Raw genomic sequence first — 20538 nt, forward strand, 5'->3', positions numbered from 1 at the left:
AAAAAGTAACACCTATATCTTTCCGTACGAGTTATGATTTCCCTTATTTTATTATTATGATCATTTCTTCCTATGTAGGTCAGCGTCAACGAAATATTTTCGCATTCGGAGGAGAAAGTTGGTGATTTAAATTTCGTGAAAAGATTACGCCGCAACGAAAACCGTCTTTGTTTTAATGGTGTCCATCCTAAATCCTGTATTTTCAGTTGAACCGAGTATTCTGCCACAAATCCTGCTTCTTTTCTTTGAACTTACATGATATTAGCCGCTAATTATTTCAGTATAAAATTATTGTCAGTTATAAATTCTTTAGTTTAGTTTGTAATTTATTTTTCATTGCGTTCTGCGTATTACTTGTCACCATAGATGAACTAAATACAATTAATCCAACGTCATCATTTCACTGGGCATTGTAGAACTCTCTTTAAGAATATCAACGAATTAGCTGATCACACTTCAACTTTAATCTGTAATTTATGTTTATCATTTTTCACATCAAGCGAAGGGCAGTATTTAAAGTATATAGCTCCATAGTAATGAACAGAATGAGTGGTATGAAAACTATAATATATTCATGATATTTGTACACGTGGAGAAAGATATACGTCGATGTAGCGTTACATTTTAACATTGCGTCTTACCGTGATTTATATTGTTGCTATGGGGGTTACTCTGATTCACTGGAATAATATCTATAAAAGAGAATGAATACTGAATGACAATTAATTCATGCCTAGAGATGAAACTTTTCAAAAATTTATTATGATCTCATCTTGGTAAACGAAAGGGGGAATAAGAAAACTAAGTCTTATTCATGGTACTTAGACACGCAGAGAAAAATTACGTAATTATGAAATTATATAAGTTGTAGAAAAACTTGATGATTGTAGAACCAAGAGGTAGAAGCATATTTACAAAAATGTGCATGTACCCAAATGTAGATGTAATGCTGAGAGCACCAAACACGTATTAAAAACTAAATACTCATCTGCTCATTTCAGTCACACTGTTTCACTTGCATCGTGCTAAGCATTTGAAAACTGGAAAGAAAATCGAAGCTTTACTTCAAGTTAAAGGAAAAAATATAAAAGTATTAACGTTCACAGACAAGCCTGACGTATTGGTAAAAGAAGGAAACTGTAATATAGCTGTTAATTTTAACATAAAGGGTACTTGGTGCAGCAATCGATTTGACGATAAACAAAATATAATAAAATGAGGAAGAGCTTAAACGAAATTACCGACACTATCCAAATTAAAATCTCAAACATAGACTGTAAATTTTATTTCTTGTGGTATAGAATATTTTTGTCTTGATGGAAGAGACTGACAATCGTAAGCTCTTAAACGGTACAAAGAATCACTTTCTTCATGGGGTATCTCATTCTGATATTTTATTGCCATATTTAGAATATATTTTACTCTTAAAAGTATCTGTATACTAATAAATACATTCTTTCCTTGCATGGAAACAGGCATATGCATCAGCGGGCGCTGTTATTCAAGAGGATATTTCGGAGGCATCCGTGATATTCGGAGTTAAGCAGGTTCCGATTGATCAGCTGCTGCCCAACAAGACGTACTGCCTGTTTTCTCACACAATCAAGGCGCAGGAGTCAAACATGCCTCTGCTTGACGCCATATTGGAAAAGGTAGATACAGTAAATAATCTTGTTTCTCGTCTGGTATTGATCTTAGAGAAGAATACATGAAATGTATTCGCAATTGCGAATATGGACAAGCATCAGCTGTACAATGAAATGACGACAATGAAAATTTGTGCCGGACAGGGACTCATACACGTGTGTCCCGCATATTGCGAGCATTCGCCTTATCATAAGGCTGTCTGATCACGGCTTACGCCCAGATTCAAACTTCCATATGTCATCAACCATGTGCCTACAACCTGTACTTGTACATTCATTACGTGTTTTTCAGTACAGGCGCGATATTTTACTTGAAAGTCGCTTGAACCCGTGTCGGAGGATTAACACGATATTGCAGTGGCTGTGTTATTCCGAATTACGATGCATTGTTTCTCTGGACATGTATGCAGTATCGTATTAGAAGAGAATTTTCAGCTTAGTTAGGCAACGAGACATAACGTTCAGCCAACACCTAAACATAATATAATAGACAGTGGTGGTGGTGGTGGTGGTTAGTGTTTAACGTCCCGTCGACAACGAGGTCATTAGAGACGGTATAATAGACAGTCAAATGAAAACTAGAGAGATGGAAAAAAGCAAATAAACTGTTTGTTATTTTAAAAGTAATCGCCATAACTGTTGGCACTTTTATCCCACTGTCAGAGAAGACGGTCAGTGCCTTCATGAAAAAATGTTTGCTGTTGTTTACGGAACCATGATTGTGCCCATGCTTGCATCTGTTTGCCCGAAGCAAATCGACAGCCCGTATGTGGCCAAAGTTGTTTCCACCACGCATGAGAAGTTTTGCTGGGTAGCCCTTACACATCTTTCATACAGTACTGATCTCTCCTCACGCGATTTCCATATTTTTGGAGCCCTGAAGACAGACACTCGTGGCTGTCGATTTGCGTCGGACGAAAAGGTGCAAGTCCACGTATAATCGTGGTTCCGAGGCAATCGCAAACATTTTTCAATGAAGCCACTGACCGTTTAGTCTCACAGAGGGATAAATGTATTAACAACTATGGAAATTACTTCTGAAATTATAAACAGTTTTATTACTTTTTCCATCTGTCAAGTTTTCATTTGACTGCCCCTTATGTTTCTTTACATGCATCACAACACTTATTTGCTAATGTGTTGCTGTATGTGTCAACAACATATTCAAAACCGGGGTCAGAGGTTGGACTCTAAAATTACGAAATGTGTTTACATTAACAAAACTAGCGTTTTATGTTCAAACGGTTAAAGCCAGTTGGGAGAAAATATTGCCGGGCCTATGCTCTTGCCTGTGGGCAGGAGACTGTAAAATTACGACGTTATTCAGCTGTTTTTTAACTGCCTGATCTTCTTTTACCTGCTGTTACATTGCTTTACGTTCTACGTTTTGAGTATTTGACATTATTTTATTTTCTTCATTTTTCTAATTTTGGATAAACAATCGGATTTTTGTTTTTGTAATGTTGTGTATCCGATTTCATTCTCTGCTTGTTTATGCAGAATATTTTAGCTATCAACTACATTTTAAAAATAATTAATGATTCTGCACAATTTTGATATTTCGTCGTCTTATTTTCAGTACCACAAGGTCAGAGGTTATAAGACTGAATCTCTTTCTCTAGTATCAGTTTTGATAGTGCTCATTTGAGTGTTTCCTCTTCTACTTATGTACAAGGATTTCATCTACATCTCTGGAACGTCATGGAGGAACCAAAGGACTATTTCTTCTTATGTTTCGTTACAGAACATCCGCCTGATTGATTACGAGCGACTGATGGACGAGTCGGGGCAACGAGTGGTGGCGTTCGGCAAATACGCGGGAGTGGCGGGAATGGTGAACATCCTGCACGGGCTGGGCCTAAGGCTGCTCGCGCTCGGACACCACACGCCCTTCATGGTCAGTCTGCTGCATTCTGCCCATTCTGTTCATTTGCTCCTTGCAATGTAGGCTGTTGCGCTCACAAACATCTTTAGGATTCCAAGAATCTTCTTCGTTCGTTGGGTTGGGTATCCGCAATACTCAAGTTCTGGCAATTGACTGTAATGTTTTATTATTCACAACACGATTGAAATTGCGGCGCTTAGGTCATTACCAAGTTATTACACAACATAAGCACAGCTGTTAAATGTCCAGTCTTAATAACACGTAATGTAGGAATCAGTGGGCCAAGAACCACAAAATTCTCTTCATACACGTTTAGAGATGACCATCGCACAACACATACTAATACACATTTACGGACGACGCAAATAGTAATACTCTACACAGGCTCTTCATTTTCTACTCACTCAGAACACAGTCTGAAGTGAACGGGAATTATGCCCTGTGGAATTCTGCTAGTCTTATTTGACCAGTCCTCTTACACTTTCTTGACAACGTCTCGAATATCTCCATGTTTATACAGGATATCCTAGGAGAAATAGTCAGTACTCAGAGATGTGATAGGAAAGCTCATTTGAAGCAAAAACCTTTGTATTGGCGTATGCCCTATTCCGGGTGGTTTTCAAAAATGGCTCTGAGCACTATGGGACTTGACACCTAAGGTCATCAGTCCCCTAGAACTTAGAACTACGTAAACCTAACTAACCTAAGGACATCACATACATCCATGCCCGAGGCAGGATTCGAACCTGCGACCGTAGCGGTCGCGCGGTTCCAGACTGTAGCGTTTAGAATCGCTCGGCCACCTCGGCCGCCGATGGTTTTCAGAATAGAACACATTTAATATACATTTGTCTTGATCTAGTTGCACACACTATGTTTCTTATTCACGTTTTATTGACGTTTTATTCTAGCCCAACCTATCTCGTTGCTTTCAGCCTCTTCGCTCGGGATGGTCTTGTGCCATTAAACTACCTGTTGAAAGTGTAGCTGTCCATGGTGTGTAGTGATGGAAGCAGTGCGAGGGATTGAGAGTGTATTAGAGAGAAGCAGCGGTTAAACTGTGTTGATCTACATCTCCATCTACATAGATACTCTGCAAATCACATTCAAGTGCCTGGCAGAGAGTTCATCGGACCACCTTCACAGTTCTCTGTTATTCCAATCCAGTACAGCGCGCGGAAAGAATGAACAACTATATCTTTCCGTACGAGCTCTGATTTCCCTTATTTTATCGTGGTGATCGTTCCTCCTTATGAAGGTCGCTGTCAACAAAATATTTTCGCATTCTGAGGTGAAAGTTGGTGATTAGAATTTCGAGAAGATTCCGTCGCACGGAAAAACGCCTTTCTTTACTTTGTAAAATGCATGCTTTAATATTCATTAACTGTTATTCATGAATAAATCTGAAAATTTATTGAATAATACAGAAAATAAATAACAATATGTGTCAGATATGTTATATCTCGTAAACCATTTATAATAGGGTACAGGTCCATCTGAAGTGTTTTGCTTCGGGTTCAGACCTCCCGACTCAGCAGCATTAGTGGCAGAACAACTGAGAGAAAATTTGGAATACATTTCACATAAACTTTCTCAGCATATTATAGTCTTAGGTGGAGATTTCAATTTACCAGATATGGACTGGGACACTCAGACGTTTAGGACGGGTGGTAAGGACAGAGCGTCGAGTGACATTATACTGAGTGCACTATCCGAAAATTACCTCGAGCAATTAAACAGAGAACCGACTCGTGGAGATAACATCTTGGACCAACTGATAACAAACAGACCCGAACTTTTCGACTCTGTATGTACAGAACAGGGAATCAGTGATCGTAAGGCCGTTGCAGCATCCCTGAATATGGAAGTTAGTAGGAATATAAAAAAAGGGAGGAAGGTTTATCTGTTTAGCAAGAGTAATAGAAGGCAGATTTCAGACTACCTAACAGATCAAAACGAAAATTTCTGTTCCGACACTGACAATGTTGAGTGTTTATGGAAAAAGTTCGAGGCAATCGTAAAATGTGTTTTAGACAGGTACGTGCCGAGTAAAACTGTGAGGGACGGGAAAAACCCACCGTGGTTCAACAACAAAGTTAGGAAACTACTGCGAAAGCAAAGAGAGCTTCACTCCGAGTTTAAACGCAGCCAAAACCTCTCAGACAAACAGAAGCTAAACGATGTCAAAGTTAGCGTAAGGAGGGCTATGCGTGAAGCATTCAGTGAATTCGAAAGTAAAATTCTATGTACCGACTTGACAGAAAATCCTAGGAAGTTCTGGTCTTACGTTAAATCAGTAAGTGGCTCGAAACAGCATATCCAGACACTCCGGGATGATGATGGCATTGAAACAGAGGATGACACGCGTAAAGCTGAAATACTAAACACCTTTTTCCAAAGCTGTTTCACAGAGGAAGACCGCACTGCAGTTCCTTCTCTAAATCCTCGCACAAACGAAAAAATGGCTGACATCGAAATAAGTGTCCAAGGAATAGAAAAGCAACTGGAATCACTCAACAGAGGAAAGTCCACTGGACCTGACGGGATACCAATTCGATTCTACACAGAGTACGCGAAAGAACTTGCCCCCCTTCTAACAGCCGTGTACCGCAAGTCTCTAGAGGAACGGAAGGTTCCAAATGATTGGAAAAGAGCACAGGTAGTCCCAGTCTTCAAGAAGGGTCGTCGAGCAGATGCGCAAAACTATAGACCTATATCTCTGACGTCGATCTGTTGTAGAATTTTAGAACACGTTTTTCGCTCGCGTATCATGTCGTTTCTGGAAACCCAGATTCTACTCTGTAGGAATCAACATGGATTCCGGAAACAGCGATCGTGTGAGACCCAACTCGCTTTATTTGTTCATGAGACCCAGAAAATATTAGATACAGGCTCCCAGGTAGATGCTATTTTTCTTGACTTCCGGAAGGCGTTCGATACAGTTCCGCACTGTCGCCTGATAAGCAAAGTAAGAGCGTACGGAATATCAGACCAGCTGTGTGGCTGGATTGAAGAGTTTTCAGCAAACAGAACACAGCATGTTGTTATCAATGGAGAGACGTCTACAGACGTTAAAGTAACCTCTGGCGTGCCACAGGGGAGTGGTATGGGACCATTGCTTTTCACAATATATATAAATGACTTAGTAGATAGTGTCGGAAGTCCCATGCGGCTTTTCGCGGATGATGCTGTAGTATACAGAGAAGTTGCAGCATTAGAAAATTGTAGTGAAATGCAGGAAGATCTGCAGCGGATAGGCACTTGGTGCAGGGAGTGGCAACTGACCCTTAACATAGACAAATGTAATGTATTGCGAATACATAAAAGAAGGATCCTTTATTGTATGATTATATGATAGCGGAACAAACACTGGTAGCAGTTATTTCTGTAAAATATCTGGGAGTATGCTTGCGGAACGATTTGAAGTGGAATGATCATATAAAATTAATTGTTGGTAAGGCGGGTACCAGGTTGAGATTCATTGGGAGAGTCCTTAGAAAATGTAGTCCATCAACAAAGGAGGTGGCTTACAAAACACTCGTTCGACCTATACTTGAGTATTGCTCATCAGTGTGGGATCCGTACCAGATCGGGTTGACGGAGGAGATAGAGAAGATCCAAAGAAGAGCGGCGCGTTTCGTCACAGGGTTATTTTGTAACCGTGATAGCGTTACGGAGATGTTTAACAAACTCAAGTGGCAGACTCTGCAAGAGAGGCGCTCTGCATCGCGGTGTAGTTTGCTCGCCAGGTTTCGAGAGGGTGCATTTCTGGATGAGGTATCGAATATATTGCTTCCCCCTACTTATACCTCACGAGGAGATCACGAATGTAAAATTGGAGGCTTTCAGACAGTCGTTCTTCCCGCGAACCATACGCGACTGGAACAGGAAAGGGAGGTAATGACAGTGGCACGTAAAGTGCCCTCCGCCACACACCGTTGGGTGGCTTGCGGAGTTTAAATGTAGATGTAGATGTAGATGTAGATCTTTCCTGTCATATACGTGAATAATGACCACTTTTCGTGGGACGCCTTCTAGACTGGACCAACATCTTTATTTCTGATTTACGCTAATGAACTGCTTTGTAAATGCTTATATGTTTGAGTATTATATGTAATGTTTCCACTAATACATTTTAAGAAATATTTAACAACTGTTGCTATGTTGCAGAAGGACTTGACAATGGCACAAGTGCTGAAATTTCAATCGTGTTGTGAATAACAAAACATTACAGTCAACGGCGGAAAGATGACGTCATTCAAAAAATTTATTTTGACTGTGAACCCTAACACAAAGATATTAAAATGAATGCATATTTAAAAAATGATCTGTGTGTGACCTGCCGTTCCCGGAACACTGTCCATGAGCTCCTCAAATATCCTGTAAAATGCTTCGATTATTAAAGAGTTGTTAAATAATAAAAAGGAATGAGTTTTGGATTTTTACCTGATTTTTTGCCCGAAACCTGCATACACATCAGTTTCCAAACTGCTCGCAGCATAATAAAATTCAGGTAACTCATTCATATACGCTAAAGAGTTGCGAACGCCCTAATACACATTCAGTTAGAGACAAAAGTACAACAGACGTGAGTGGTTAACGCTGTGTCGACAGCATGTGGGCCCAGCGCACAACTACCGCAATTCTTCGATGGCGCGCCAGGCGATCCGCGACGCGGGCTACGAGATCGCGCTGGGGCTGATGCCGCAGTCGATCGGGCCGCTAACGTTCGTGTTCACGGGCAGCGGCAACGTGTCGCAGGGCGGGCAGGAGGTGTTCCAGGAGCTGCCGCACGAGTACGTGCCCCCGGAGATGCTGCCCAAGGTCGCGCGACACGGAGGTAAGCACTGCCTGCGACGGACTACTAACACGTCCAATCACACTTTGGTATATTTTCAGCAGTTTTTATTACATACTTCAAGAAACGTGGAACTGAAGCAGTCTCTGACAACGAGCTTTCGTTGGACGACTGAAAAATGTACGGGGCAGTCAAATGAAATATTTCTGTTACTGATAAGTCAGAGATTTGTACAGTATTTAATAATCATTTCCTGAACATTGCTGATGAATTAAATAAAAACTTAGATTCTGCAGGGAATCATATAACACTATTGAAAAATGTCTTTCTGAGATCGATGCCTGAAATACTCCTCTGTGATACTGAGAAGGAGTAGATTGAGTCAATAATTAAATTACTGAAGATTAAGGACTCTCATGGATACGATGGAGTGCCAAGCAGAATATTAAAGTACTGTGCTGCACATATTAGCCCTGTACTTAGCTATATTTGTAACTTTTCCTTTAAGAATGGTCAGTTTCCTGAACGATAAAAGTAGTCAGTAAAAAAGCCGCTTCATAGAAAGGGAGAAAGGATAATGTAGACAATTTTAGACCTGTTTCTATGCCATCAGTGTTTGCTAAAGTTATTGAAAAGGCTATGCACGTACGGAAAATTGATGATTTTATATCACATAATTTGCTATCAAATGTACAGTTCGGCTTAGAAATGGATTAACAACTGAAAATACTATATTCTCATGTCTCTGGGAGGTACTGCATAGATTAAACAAGAGGTTTCGAACGCTAGGCATGTTTTTTGATTTAAATACGGCGTTTGATTGTGTTGATCACAAAATATTGCTCCAGAAGTTGGGCTGTTAAGGAATACAGGGAGTAGCTCACAACTGGTACATCTCATACTTTAACAACAGACATCAAAAGGTCATTATTCACAGTGTTGAGAATGGCTGTGATGTGGGGTCCGAGTGGGGCACGGTCAAATGAGGGGTTCTTCAGGTATCGGTGTAGGGGCCGCTCCTGTTCCTTATTTATGTAAATGATATGGCCTCTAGTATTACAGGTAATTCTAAAATATTTCTGTTTGCTGATGACACTAGCTTGGTAGTAAACGATGTTGCGTGCAACACTGGCTCGGTTTCAAATAGTGCAGTTCATGGCATACGCTCATGGATTGTAAAAAATAAACTAACGCTAAATCACAGTAAGACTTAGTTTTTACAGTTTCTAACACAAAATTCAACAAAACCTGATGTTTTAGTTTCACAGATTGGGCATATTATTAGTGAAACTGAACAGTTCAGATTTCTAGCTCCTCAGATAGATAGTAAACTGTCGTGTAAAGCCCAAGTTCAGGATCTTGCTACCATTTTTACTATTCGGACGGTACCTAAAGTAAGAGATCGTCCGATTCACTTTCTGTCATATGGTATTGTATTTTGGGATAACTGTTCCCATTCTCAAAGGATATTTTTGGCTCAGCAACGGGCAGTTCGGGAAATAAATGGTGTAGGTACGCGAAGCTCTTGTCGACCCCTGTTCACTAGTCTGAGCATTCGGACATTGGCCTCTCAATATATATATATTCTTTACTGTCGTTTCTTGTTAACAACATCAGCTTATTCCCAAGAATCAGCAGCTTCCACTCAGTTAATTCTAGACAAAAATCCAATCTGCATTTGGATCGCACTACCTTAACTCATGTGCAGAAAGATGTACAGTATACTGCTGCATCCATTTTTAATAAGCTATCCCAAGAATTCAAAACTCTTAACAGTAATCCTCGCGCTTTAAAACCGAAACTGAACAGTTTCCTCATGGGTCACTCCTTCTATTCTTTCGTGGAGTTCCTTGAAAACTGAAGCTGATTCCTATGTTATATTGTTGACTGCGTTTACTTAAACTTATGGCTTGACTTTTTTTGGGTCCATGAACATAATATTTTATCTATTATTACTTTTATGTTGTAATTTCATGTACTGACACGTTCTATGACCTTGGAGATTTGCTCCTCTATTTGGACCTACGGAATTAGACGTGTAAATAAATAAATAAAATGAAAACCGAATACACACCACAATGGGACCATAGAATGGTTCCATTCAAAAGTAATAGCCACATGCATTAAGACATTGATCTCACTGGGAGACGAGATGAGCAATTGCTGTTTCGTAGAACATGGTCGACCGCTGATAGTTCCACAACCGTACCCATTCTTGCACTTCGTCGTCCAACTGAAACAGAAGTCCACGCATGTCTTTCCTCAGGTTGCCAAAGATGTGAAAATCACACGGTGAAAGATCCGGGCTGTACGGAGGATGTTGCAGTGTTTCTCAGATAGGCAGTGTGGGGGCGGGCGTTATCGTGCAACGGGATGATTCTGTCCGAGAGTATTCCTGCAGCCCGAGGGCCAGCGCCAAAGCTAACAGTAGAAACATCTCACATATCTGCCTCCAAAGAAATCCAAAGCTGTTCACAGAAGTAAGGTCATGATTAGCTCCTCCTTCGACTGAAGGGGCCCTCTGCTCGTCGAGTCCCTCGAGAATGGAACCACAATCAGTGCAAAGCGCTATAAAGACACTTTGCATTAACTGCGACACGCCATAAAGTCAAAACGCACAGGAATGTTGTTTGACAGAATCATTCTGTTGCACGATTACGCCCGCCCCCATACTGCCATTCGGACGAAGGCCACACTTCGGTGATTTGGTTGGGAAACATTGTAACGTCCTCCGTTCAGCCCGAATCCTTCACCGCGTGATTTTCACATCTTTGGCGTCCTGAAAAAAGACATGCGTCGGCGTCGTTTTCAATCGGACGAGGAAGTGCAAGAGTCTGTGTGCTTCTGGATCCATCAGCAGAATTGAACTTCTCCTCCCCCAGTGGGATAAACGTCTTAACGTGTCTGGTGATTGCTTTTGAATGGAACCATTCCACGGTCCCGTTGTGGTGAGTGTTCGGTTACTGCCTCTTATACAAACTTTGAGGACAACAAATAAGTTTACATAGACATATGCCCAAAAAGCTTTGGTTTATTAATGGCACTTTAATGAAAATTTATGTTTAACACAAATTTATGTTCATCTTTTCCAGACATTGCCTCGACTGCGAACAAACCGTAGAGACAAGCAACAAATTGACAGTACATGCACCTGTCGAATCATGCATTACTGCACACTTTCAAATACCCCCCGATGCCGTCGAATGCTTTCTCGGGCTTCCATGACACGTCGATGAAGAATTCCTGCATCCGGGTTGTCTGATGGATAAATCAACTGTTTAAGGTGCCCCCAAAGATAAAAATCCGAAGGTCTGAAGTCGGGAGAACGTGCAGGCCATGGAAATGTTCCTCCTCTACCTATCCATTTGGGAAAATCTATAAAATGGTTCAAATGGCTCTGAGCACTATGCGACTTAACTGCTGAGGTCATCAGTCGCCTAGAACTTAGAACTAATTAAACCTAACTAACCTAAGGACATCACACACATCCATGCCCGAGGCAGGGTTCGAACCTGCGACCGTAGCGGTCACGCGGTTCCAGACTGAAGCGCCTAGAACCGTGGAAAATCTATAAAACTAGCCAGACAGTCACCTAAAAATCCAGCCCACGCTTTAATCTTAAACTGTTGCAGATGTCTAGCTTGAACTGTAGCACTAGGATTGTTTGTGGAGATTTGTTATTTCATCTCTTCCAAACGTTGAATCGTCTGTAAACAACACTGACTGACAAACAACAGATAGGTAGTACTTACAACATGTAATTTTTCCTCCTATCTACGTAATTCTGTAGCTCTCAATTCGTTCGAGCAATCAATCATTCATGATAGGAAATACAGTCATAGCTCAGTCACTCAAAATGATTCTGAAATTTTACTTGTTAGAATGAAATCAGGCGATGATTCTTCTTCTCTGCAGGCTCGTGCTTTGCGGCAGTCTGCTAATCTGCACAAATAAAATGCCTCGTAATTTTGGGATCGTTGTATAATCAGTCGGGAAACCTCAGATCAAGCGGATATTTGGCTTTGATGAAGTTTAACCTTCCGAAGAAGCAATGGAGCTCTTGGATTATTAAGTGCAGGTTCGTATCCAGTCTTTCGGAAGTCCCTTCTGATTAACAACTACGCAATATATCGATAAATATCATTAATTCTCAAATTTAAAATACACACCATTTACTTGAAGGAGCCATCTATATATATTTCCATTTAATCGTACAGTTCATATCAGTTATCTTCTGTAATAAATCTCAATAATCAGATTACAGTTCTTCCAAACCAAGCACAGGCTAATCGGCACGAAGACACTGTCGGAAGCTCCCGTTCCCTTTTTTTTTTTTTTTTTTTTTTTCTAACAACTACCAGAGAGAGTACTACAAAGAATACTTATGCGCTCATGGCATAGCTATTGTATGAACTACTTTTCGCATGGATTCTGCGAGTATGAAGATAGAAAATTTGTAAACGTCATTCAAGGGTAGAATTGTATCAGAATAATTCATCGAATATAAAGAGATATTACAATTGCCCCTCGCAGCGAGCAAAGTTAATGATAATACACTTTGCGAGCTAACAGAAAAAATTTGTTGGGTTGTTTATTCAAAAGAGGAATATTTTGAATTAGTAGAATTTTACTGTAGAGAGTATGGGTAACATGTTAAGACAATAAGTTACGGGAATACCTAAGCTGTAGCTTTTACATGTACCGGGGTATACCCGCATCCCGAGTACATAACCAGGGAAGATGTAGATTGGTGTAATTACGAAAAAGGTCTACCCATTTGGGAACTGGCCTTCACAGGGAAACCCTGGAAAACCCGGAAGAATAGACCCCAGCTCAGGTATTAAAGAAGATAGGAAAGTCTAAATCCAGTAATTTTGAAATATGTAGAAGCTCTATAGATTAGATCGAAGGAAAAGTGCCTCATAGCCAAAAAAAAATTTTACAATATTGCTCAAAAAAATATTTTCAAAATTCTTCTTTCGACGATGTAGCCGGCGATCTCGTTGTGAAGTCGATGGAACAGGAACACTGGGTACGGACACCGGGTAGGCGACGTACAGCGTTTGGTGGACGCGGCACGGAGGACAGGCGATGGCTTATGTTATAGGACAGAAGCTGGTAACGTGCCGTAGAAACAGGAAGATGATATCAGGAACAGATGGTCAGGGACGTGAACATGAAACAGGTTTAAAGTGAAATAAGAAAAGGTTCTGACTGCATAAATCCCTGGAAGAGAGTGGATTAAGGCAACGAAGTCCATATTTCATCGGTGAACTCAAAATCGGAGTGGATTCTTATATTCTGCCATCTGTACTAGACTGGAACATCCATCAGTCCTGACAATCGCGAATTTTTTTTGTAGTCCTCAATACCAAAGTTGTTTTGCATTACAATTGCTGATTGTCCAAAACATTGCCAAATAGACTGTGGGCATTTAAATTTTGTTGTAGCTCATATCGAATGTATTCCTCTCAAAAAAAATTTTTAATCTAATCTTCGTTTTGTTATAGTGCAGGTGGAAGTAGAGCATTGAATCTGTCCGAGGTTTGCTTTCAATTACGAAATTAAGGATAAAATTTAAGTTTACACCTGATGAAAAATTTTAAACATAGGCATATGACACTGACTCCACAAAAGGAATTTCATTGTTCTTATAATTAATTGATTTATAGATCCACTTGAAAATAAATATCATTAATGATGACGTACGTTCATTTAACAAATCATCCACTCGCAGAATCTTCTTCATCCTCTCATGAACATTTATGGAAACATATTTCAACAATTATGTCCATAATATGAAACACACAAACTGCTATTCTTAATATGTTCATTAAAATTCTTAAATTAATTCTCCTGGTAAAGAAGGCATAATGAAAAATCTAAAAGTTATACTAATTTTCTCTCGCGCAACCAGAGAGTTTGTTTTCTATCTCGAACAGCGCACATCATACTCACAGCGTATTTACCTACATATCCCACACTGTTCAAGTTTCACACGCAATTCTCACATAAGTGCCGTGTCTTAAGGAAATGTAGATGCACTTTCATTGTATATCACTGTGGCTTCTACTCATAGTCCACACTTACAAACACTAGTAATTAACAAATTCTTCTACCTATCTTAAAAATTTTGTGCTAAACTATCACAGGAGTAATCTCACTGTCTCTTAACCTATCACAGGAGTAATCTCACTGTCTCTTAACCTATCACAAGAGTAATCTCACTGTCTCTTAACCTAGCACAGGAGTAGTCTCACTGTCTCTTGACCTCTAGACAACATAAACTTCTTGATATTTATATACACATTCGACTCATAGTCAAGTTCCACACTAAATTCTTCTCCATATTTGGTATCACAGATCTACGATCCTTCACTAAATTTCTTAATATCATTATGCGGGAATAATCCCTTTATCCTTTTCGATTCGGGATATGCCAACAAGTATGATCCAGGATTTGGTATATTTACAATAACATATGGTCCGGTATAAATAAGATTCCATTTCTTTATGTTCTTCATCAGTTTCGGGGAATGGATGTGTCGCCTCAATAAAACCTTTTCTCCAAGATGAAACGTCAGAATCCGGTGAATCCGTTTATCATTATGCGGGAATAATCCCTTTATTCTTTTCGATTTGGGATATGCCAACAAGTATGATCCAGGATTTGGTATATTTACAACAACATATGGTCCAGTATAAATAAGATTCCATTTCTTTATGTTCTTCATCAGTGTCGAGGAATGGATGTGTCGCCTCAATAAAACCTTTTCTCCAAGATGAAACGTCTGAATCCGGTGAATCCGTTTATCATATGTCAATTTCCGTTGTATTGCCTTTTTAGTTAAATTGACAAGTGCGAGTCGAATCTTTTCCTCCCATTTTAAATTCTGGTCTTCATACTTTGGCAGATGGTTTATCCAGAAGTTCTTTTCAGTCTGACTAAACATAAGCTCTGTTGGAGTAAAGTTAGTTGAGGTATGTGTCAGATTATTAAATATTTGTTCAAATTCTGACAAATAATCAGCCCATGATGTTTGTTTACTGTGACAGTATGTACGCATAAATCGGTTTAATTCTCGAAAAACTCGTTCTATTGGACTACCTTGTGGATGGTAACATGATGTCAAAATTTGTTGAATACCAAGTTGTGTTAGTGTTTGCTTCCATTTAAATCCAGTAAAAATTCTGGCATTATCTGTAATTATGGATTTCGGTAAACCTACATGCGGAAGATAGTCACGCACCAATCTCACTACAACAGCTCTGGCAGTAGCACACTTTAATGGATATAGTTTTACATATTTTGTAAAGACGTCAAAGAATCCAACAATGAATTTTACTCCTCCTCTTGATCGTGGGAGAGGGCCGCAGATATCACACGAAATTAACGCCCTTGGCTCTCGTGGAATAATTGAATGCAGAACATGCTTACTACCTCTATTATCCGGTTTTGCCTTTTGACAGAGTAAACAGTTTTGTATTGTTTGGTGCACTTTTCTCCGAATATTCGGAAAATAACAGTATGCTCCTATTTTATTGGCACATTTAATTACACCAAAATGTCCCCATGATAAGTGGGTAAACCAAATTAATTTTTCCTCATATTCCTTCGGGATACATACACACCACCGTGGATTGTTGTCCTTCCCACGTCTGAAGAATAATACTCCATTTACTAATTTATAATGATCTAAATTAGCCCTTGAATTTTGTTGTTCCTTTAGCTGAATTATCTTCTTCCATCGACGGTCTTTTCGTTGTAAATTTCCCATATCTCTACAAAGATGTACATAATAAGTCTTGTAGATATTGTCCTGCAACAGTAATACTGGAAAATCCGAAGTATTTACTGATTCCATTTCCGGCGTTAAACCTTCTGGGGATCTTGACAGCGCATCCGCAATAATATTTTCTTTGCCAGAAACATGAATAATTTTAAATTGGTACTGTTGTAGTGTCATTGTCCAACGTGACAATCTAGGATGTAATAATTTACATGTTTGCAAAAAGGTTAGTGATTGATGGTCACAATACACAATCGTTTTCGAACCATATAAATAATAGTTAAACTTCTTGAATGCCCAGATAACCGCAAGTGCTTCAAGTTCTGTGGTCGTATAAGCTCTTTCACAGGGCGATAACACTCGACTAGCAAATGCTATCGGACAGAATGTTGGTACCCCTTTTATTTTCCTTATTTGGAAGAGACAAGCACCTAATCCAACATCCGATGAATCCGTGGACAGACAGAACTCACAATTCATATCAGGGTGATATAATAAGGATGCGTTAACGAGTTGGTCTTTAATGTCTCGAAAAGCTAGTTCACATTCTTCAGTCCATTGCCATGGCACATCCTTCCGTAGAAGCCGGTTTAATGCCTCAGAATTCATGGCTTGAGTCTTTATGAAACGACGGAAGAACGATGCCATACCTATAAATCCCTTCAGCTGTCTTTTATTCCGTGGTGATGGAAAATTGCGAATTGCACTTATCTTCTTCTCAGTAGGCAGGATACCTTTCGCATCTATCATATGTCCTAAGAACTTGATTTGTGGTAAAGCAAATTGAGACTTTTGTAAGTTTACTGTAATTCCGGTTTTCTTGAAAACAGCAAAAATCCTTTCCAAAATATGCAAATGCTCTTCCCATGTTTTCGTGGCTATTAATAAGTCGTCAACAAACACAGTTATGCGACTACGCAATTCTGGTCCAAGAACATAATCCAACGCTGAAATAAATATCCCGGCACTAATATTAAGTCCGAATGGGACAACTCTAAATTGGTAACTTCTCCCAGCATAGATAAATGCGGTATATTTCCTAGATTCTTCATCCATTTGGACCTGCCAGTACGAACTTCTCAAATCAACACTAGTTAAGTACGAAACATCCTGGAAATTTTGAATTAATTCATCTATATTTTCCGGATGAGTTCTTACAGGTACTATTATTTTATTAATCTCTCTCGCATCCAGAACTAATCTAACGTTACCTCCAGGTTTTGGGACGACTAAGAGCGGAGAACAATATGGACTAGTTGATGGCTCAATCAAGTTCCATTCTAACATTCTATTTATCTCCCTTTGAACAGATTGTTTTAAACGCCAGGGGATCGGGTAGTGCGTGTAACAGTAAGTCTGATGTGGCTTCACTTGTAGGTGACAAATATACCCTTTAATAATTCCTGGTTTCTCATCAAAAATCTCTTCATATGCCTCTAACAAATAATGAAGCTGCTGCCTTTGTTCTCCGGTAAGCTGATTTGATTCACTAGCTTTTATCATTGTTGTTTGGTTAAAGTCCTCCTGTTGTATCAAATCCTTTGAAAGCTCCTTCCAACGACCGTTTGTAGTGTCAATTAATTGAATTATGGCACCGCGACAATATTTCTCATGCACCGTTTCCTTTCTATTTAAATCCAGTGCTATCTCTTCTCCATTTAATCTAAATTTAACTATTCCTTCCAAAAAATCTATCTGACAATCGTACTCCTGCATACTCCCAATACCAAGAATACAGTCCACTAATAACTTCTCCACTACAAGGAACGTGCATTTTATTGCTACATTTCCCATTTTCATCTCTAATTGTGTTTGTATTTTGACATTGGGAGAGCGTGCTCCAACAGCTCCGATGATTTTGCAGTTCTGTACTGGCAAAATTGGTACCTTCTTCTTCCTAATAATTCTCCGAAAAAGAGCGCCTGAGATGACATTGGCGGAAGCGGCGGTGTCCAATATCACATTCGTTGGAACTTCCTCTATTTCAACACATACTTCCGATACCGGAACACTCGATCTGTCATTATGACACGTTATTAAATCCTTTGTTAACTCTTCAGTCAACAGCTCACCATCATTATATCTTAACATTTGTAATTTTACTGTTTCGCCCCTAACAGATCCCCTGACCGCTCCTCCGGGGCACGATGCGGTCATGTTTAGTTTGACTGATTATTGGTCCGATTGGTATTTATCTCTTCAGCTACTTCAGTGATTATTGGTTGTTGTGGTGCATTCGGTCTACATTGTCTTGCTTGATTTGTGTAATTATTGTTGTTGTTCTGCTGGTGTTGGTAGAACTGTCCTGTGTTGCCATACATTGGATCATATCGATTAAAATTCCTACTGTTCCTGAAATAGCCCCTCGCTGCACCATTACTAAAGTTTTCATTATGGTAATAATTATTGTTTGCATTTTGTCCATTTCTAAGTCTCCTCGGAGAGTGTAGTTGGTTATGATTATTGTTACTGCTACCATTACTGCCATTCCCACTCGAGTTGCAGCTCGGATTCGCTTCTATTGCTCTTCTTTGATATGGCATTTCTCTTGCCCTTTTATTGTCCTCCTCAATTATATCAATACGATCAAGCGTAGTCATAAATGAGTCTATATCCTTATCATTTGTATATAACAGCTGATTCCTTATACTGGTGGGTAGTCTGGACTTGAGTAGTCTAAGTATATCCGGCAAAGGAATCGGTACATCCCAATACAAAGATTTATTAATGTATTTCTCAAAATATCTCTTTAGAGATCCTCTAGAAAATGAGAAAGGCTCAGGATATAATACTTCCTGCCTAAGTCTTTCTTGTATTCCAGCAGACCAATATTTTGCTAGAAAAGCCTGCTCAAATTCTTTGTAACATTTACAAGAAGATGTTTGTTCGGATGCCCACAATGCTCCTGTTCCTTGTATATATCCAGATACAAAACTAATCTTTTGCCATTCTGTCCAAGATCGTGGAAATAGACCATTGAAACTTCGAATAAAGACTACAGGATGAACATTCTTTTTGTCAGGGTTAAAGATTTGAAATTGTCTCTGTTTAATCATCTTCTCCTCAACACTACTACGATTCCAAAAATCATCCTGTTCGTACTTTTCCCTGTGGCTCTCCGTTATATCCAATCTAACTTGTGATGTTCCAGTTCTATCTACATCGGATCTTGACGTGGACGGAATGTCACGCGCAGATTGAGAGTTTTGTTTCCTACTTCTCGCTGTTTCTAAATCCTGCTGCGAGAGATTTAGTGATCTTTCAATATTTTCTTTCCAACGCGAGAATTCTTCGCCAAGTTGTTCTCGAACTTCCTTTAACCCTTTGTTAAAAAAATTATCCTCGGAACTCTCTGAAATTGACTGTAAAGCTACTTTCACAGTTTCTTCTATCGTTTCCGAAGGAGAATTTTGCCGCTCTAATGTCATTTCTGAAAACTTTCCCGCAAGTACATTCATTCTATGTTCCACTGTCTCCTGTTTTTCCTTCACTTCGTCAAATTGCTTCTTTAGATTGTCTTGGGATTCTGTTATTTCTGGTATCATAGCTACGGAACACTGTATGTCCTCTTGAGCTTGTATTACTTGAGGAAACAGTTCTACTTGTTTTTGTATCGTGTCAATTTTGACGGATACATATTCGGTTAGTTCCGCTTTTAATTTACTATTGTTTTCTTGGCATTGTTGGCGGACCTGCTCAATTCGAGCAATAAGATTCTGTTCGGTCCTTTCTGCCTGTTCCTTTATTTCCTGTGTCTGGGTATTTAATCTCTGATCTAATTCGGTAAAGGTTGCTCTTAACTGATTTTGTAATTCTGTTTGATTTTCGGCTAGTTGATTTTTGAATTCATTTTGTATAACGGATAAGTCTCGTTTCACCTCCGCTTGGCCTTCGGCTAATAGAGACAACTGTTGCATAATAACAACTAATGTGTCAACAACAGTCTGATCAGCTGTTGTATGAATGTTTTCTGAACCAGCGGGATTATTTATATTGCTACCGCTAGCCACAACAGTCTCAGAATTACTATCCGTGGCCTCTGCTTCTGTGCAAACAGCTGAAGGCTGTTGCACGTCTCGTTGCTGATTCAATGACATCTTAAATGCCGCTCTAGTCAATACCATTAAATAACTGTCAATATCAGGTTCAAATCACTAAATACAGTTTCAAATTTACTGTCGTAGACACACTTAACTTTCAAATTACTTCACAGATGGTATAAAGTTCAATGTCCAGATACGAAAATCACACAATATACAGTTCTACAATCTAACTACTATCTGGAAAAAAGTTCTTTCTAAATTGATTTCAAACTATTTTAACTACAGGATGAAAAAAAAATTAGATTTCTCTGGCCTTGTTCTGTAGTCTCGGTGTTGTCCAATAGTTGAAATCGTTTCTTGGTATCAGCAATCTTTT

General features: G+C 39.4%; 1 protein-coding gene across 1 annotated transcript in view; it reads left to right on the top strand.

Moving 5' to 3' along the window:
- The window catches only part of LOC124554877 (alpha-aminoadipic semialdehyde synthase, mitochondrial), a 292387-nt gene that overhangs the window by 76098 nt on the left and 195751 nt on the right, over positions 1–20538 (top strand). The window contains exons 4-6 of the mRNA XM_047128548.1: positions 1476–1652; positions 3391–3543; positions 8146–8371. Coding sequence (XP_046984504.1) covers positions 1476–1652; positions 3391–3543; positions 8146–8371 — 556 coding nt within the window. The remainder of the gene's footprint in view (positions 1–1475; positions 1653–3390; positions 3544–8145; positions 8372–20538) is intronic.

Source organism: Schistocerca americana, chromosome X (assembly GCF_021461395.2).
Source record: "Schistocerca americana isolate TAMUIC-IGC-003095 chromosome X, iqSchAmer2.1, whole genome shotgun sequence".
Classification (NCBI taxonomy): Eukaryota; Metazoa; Arthropoda; class Insecta; order Orthoptera; family Acrididae; genus Schistocerca; species Schistocerca americana.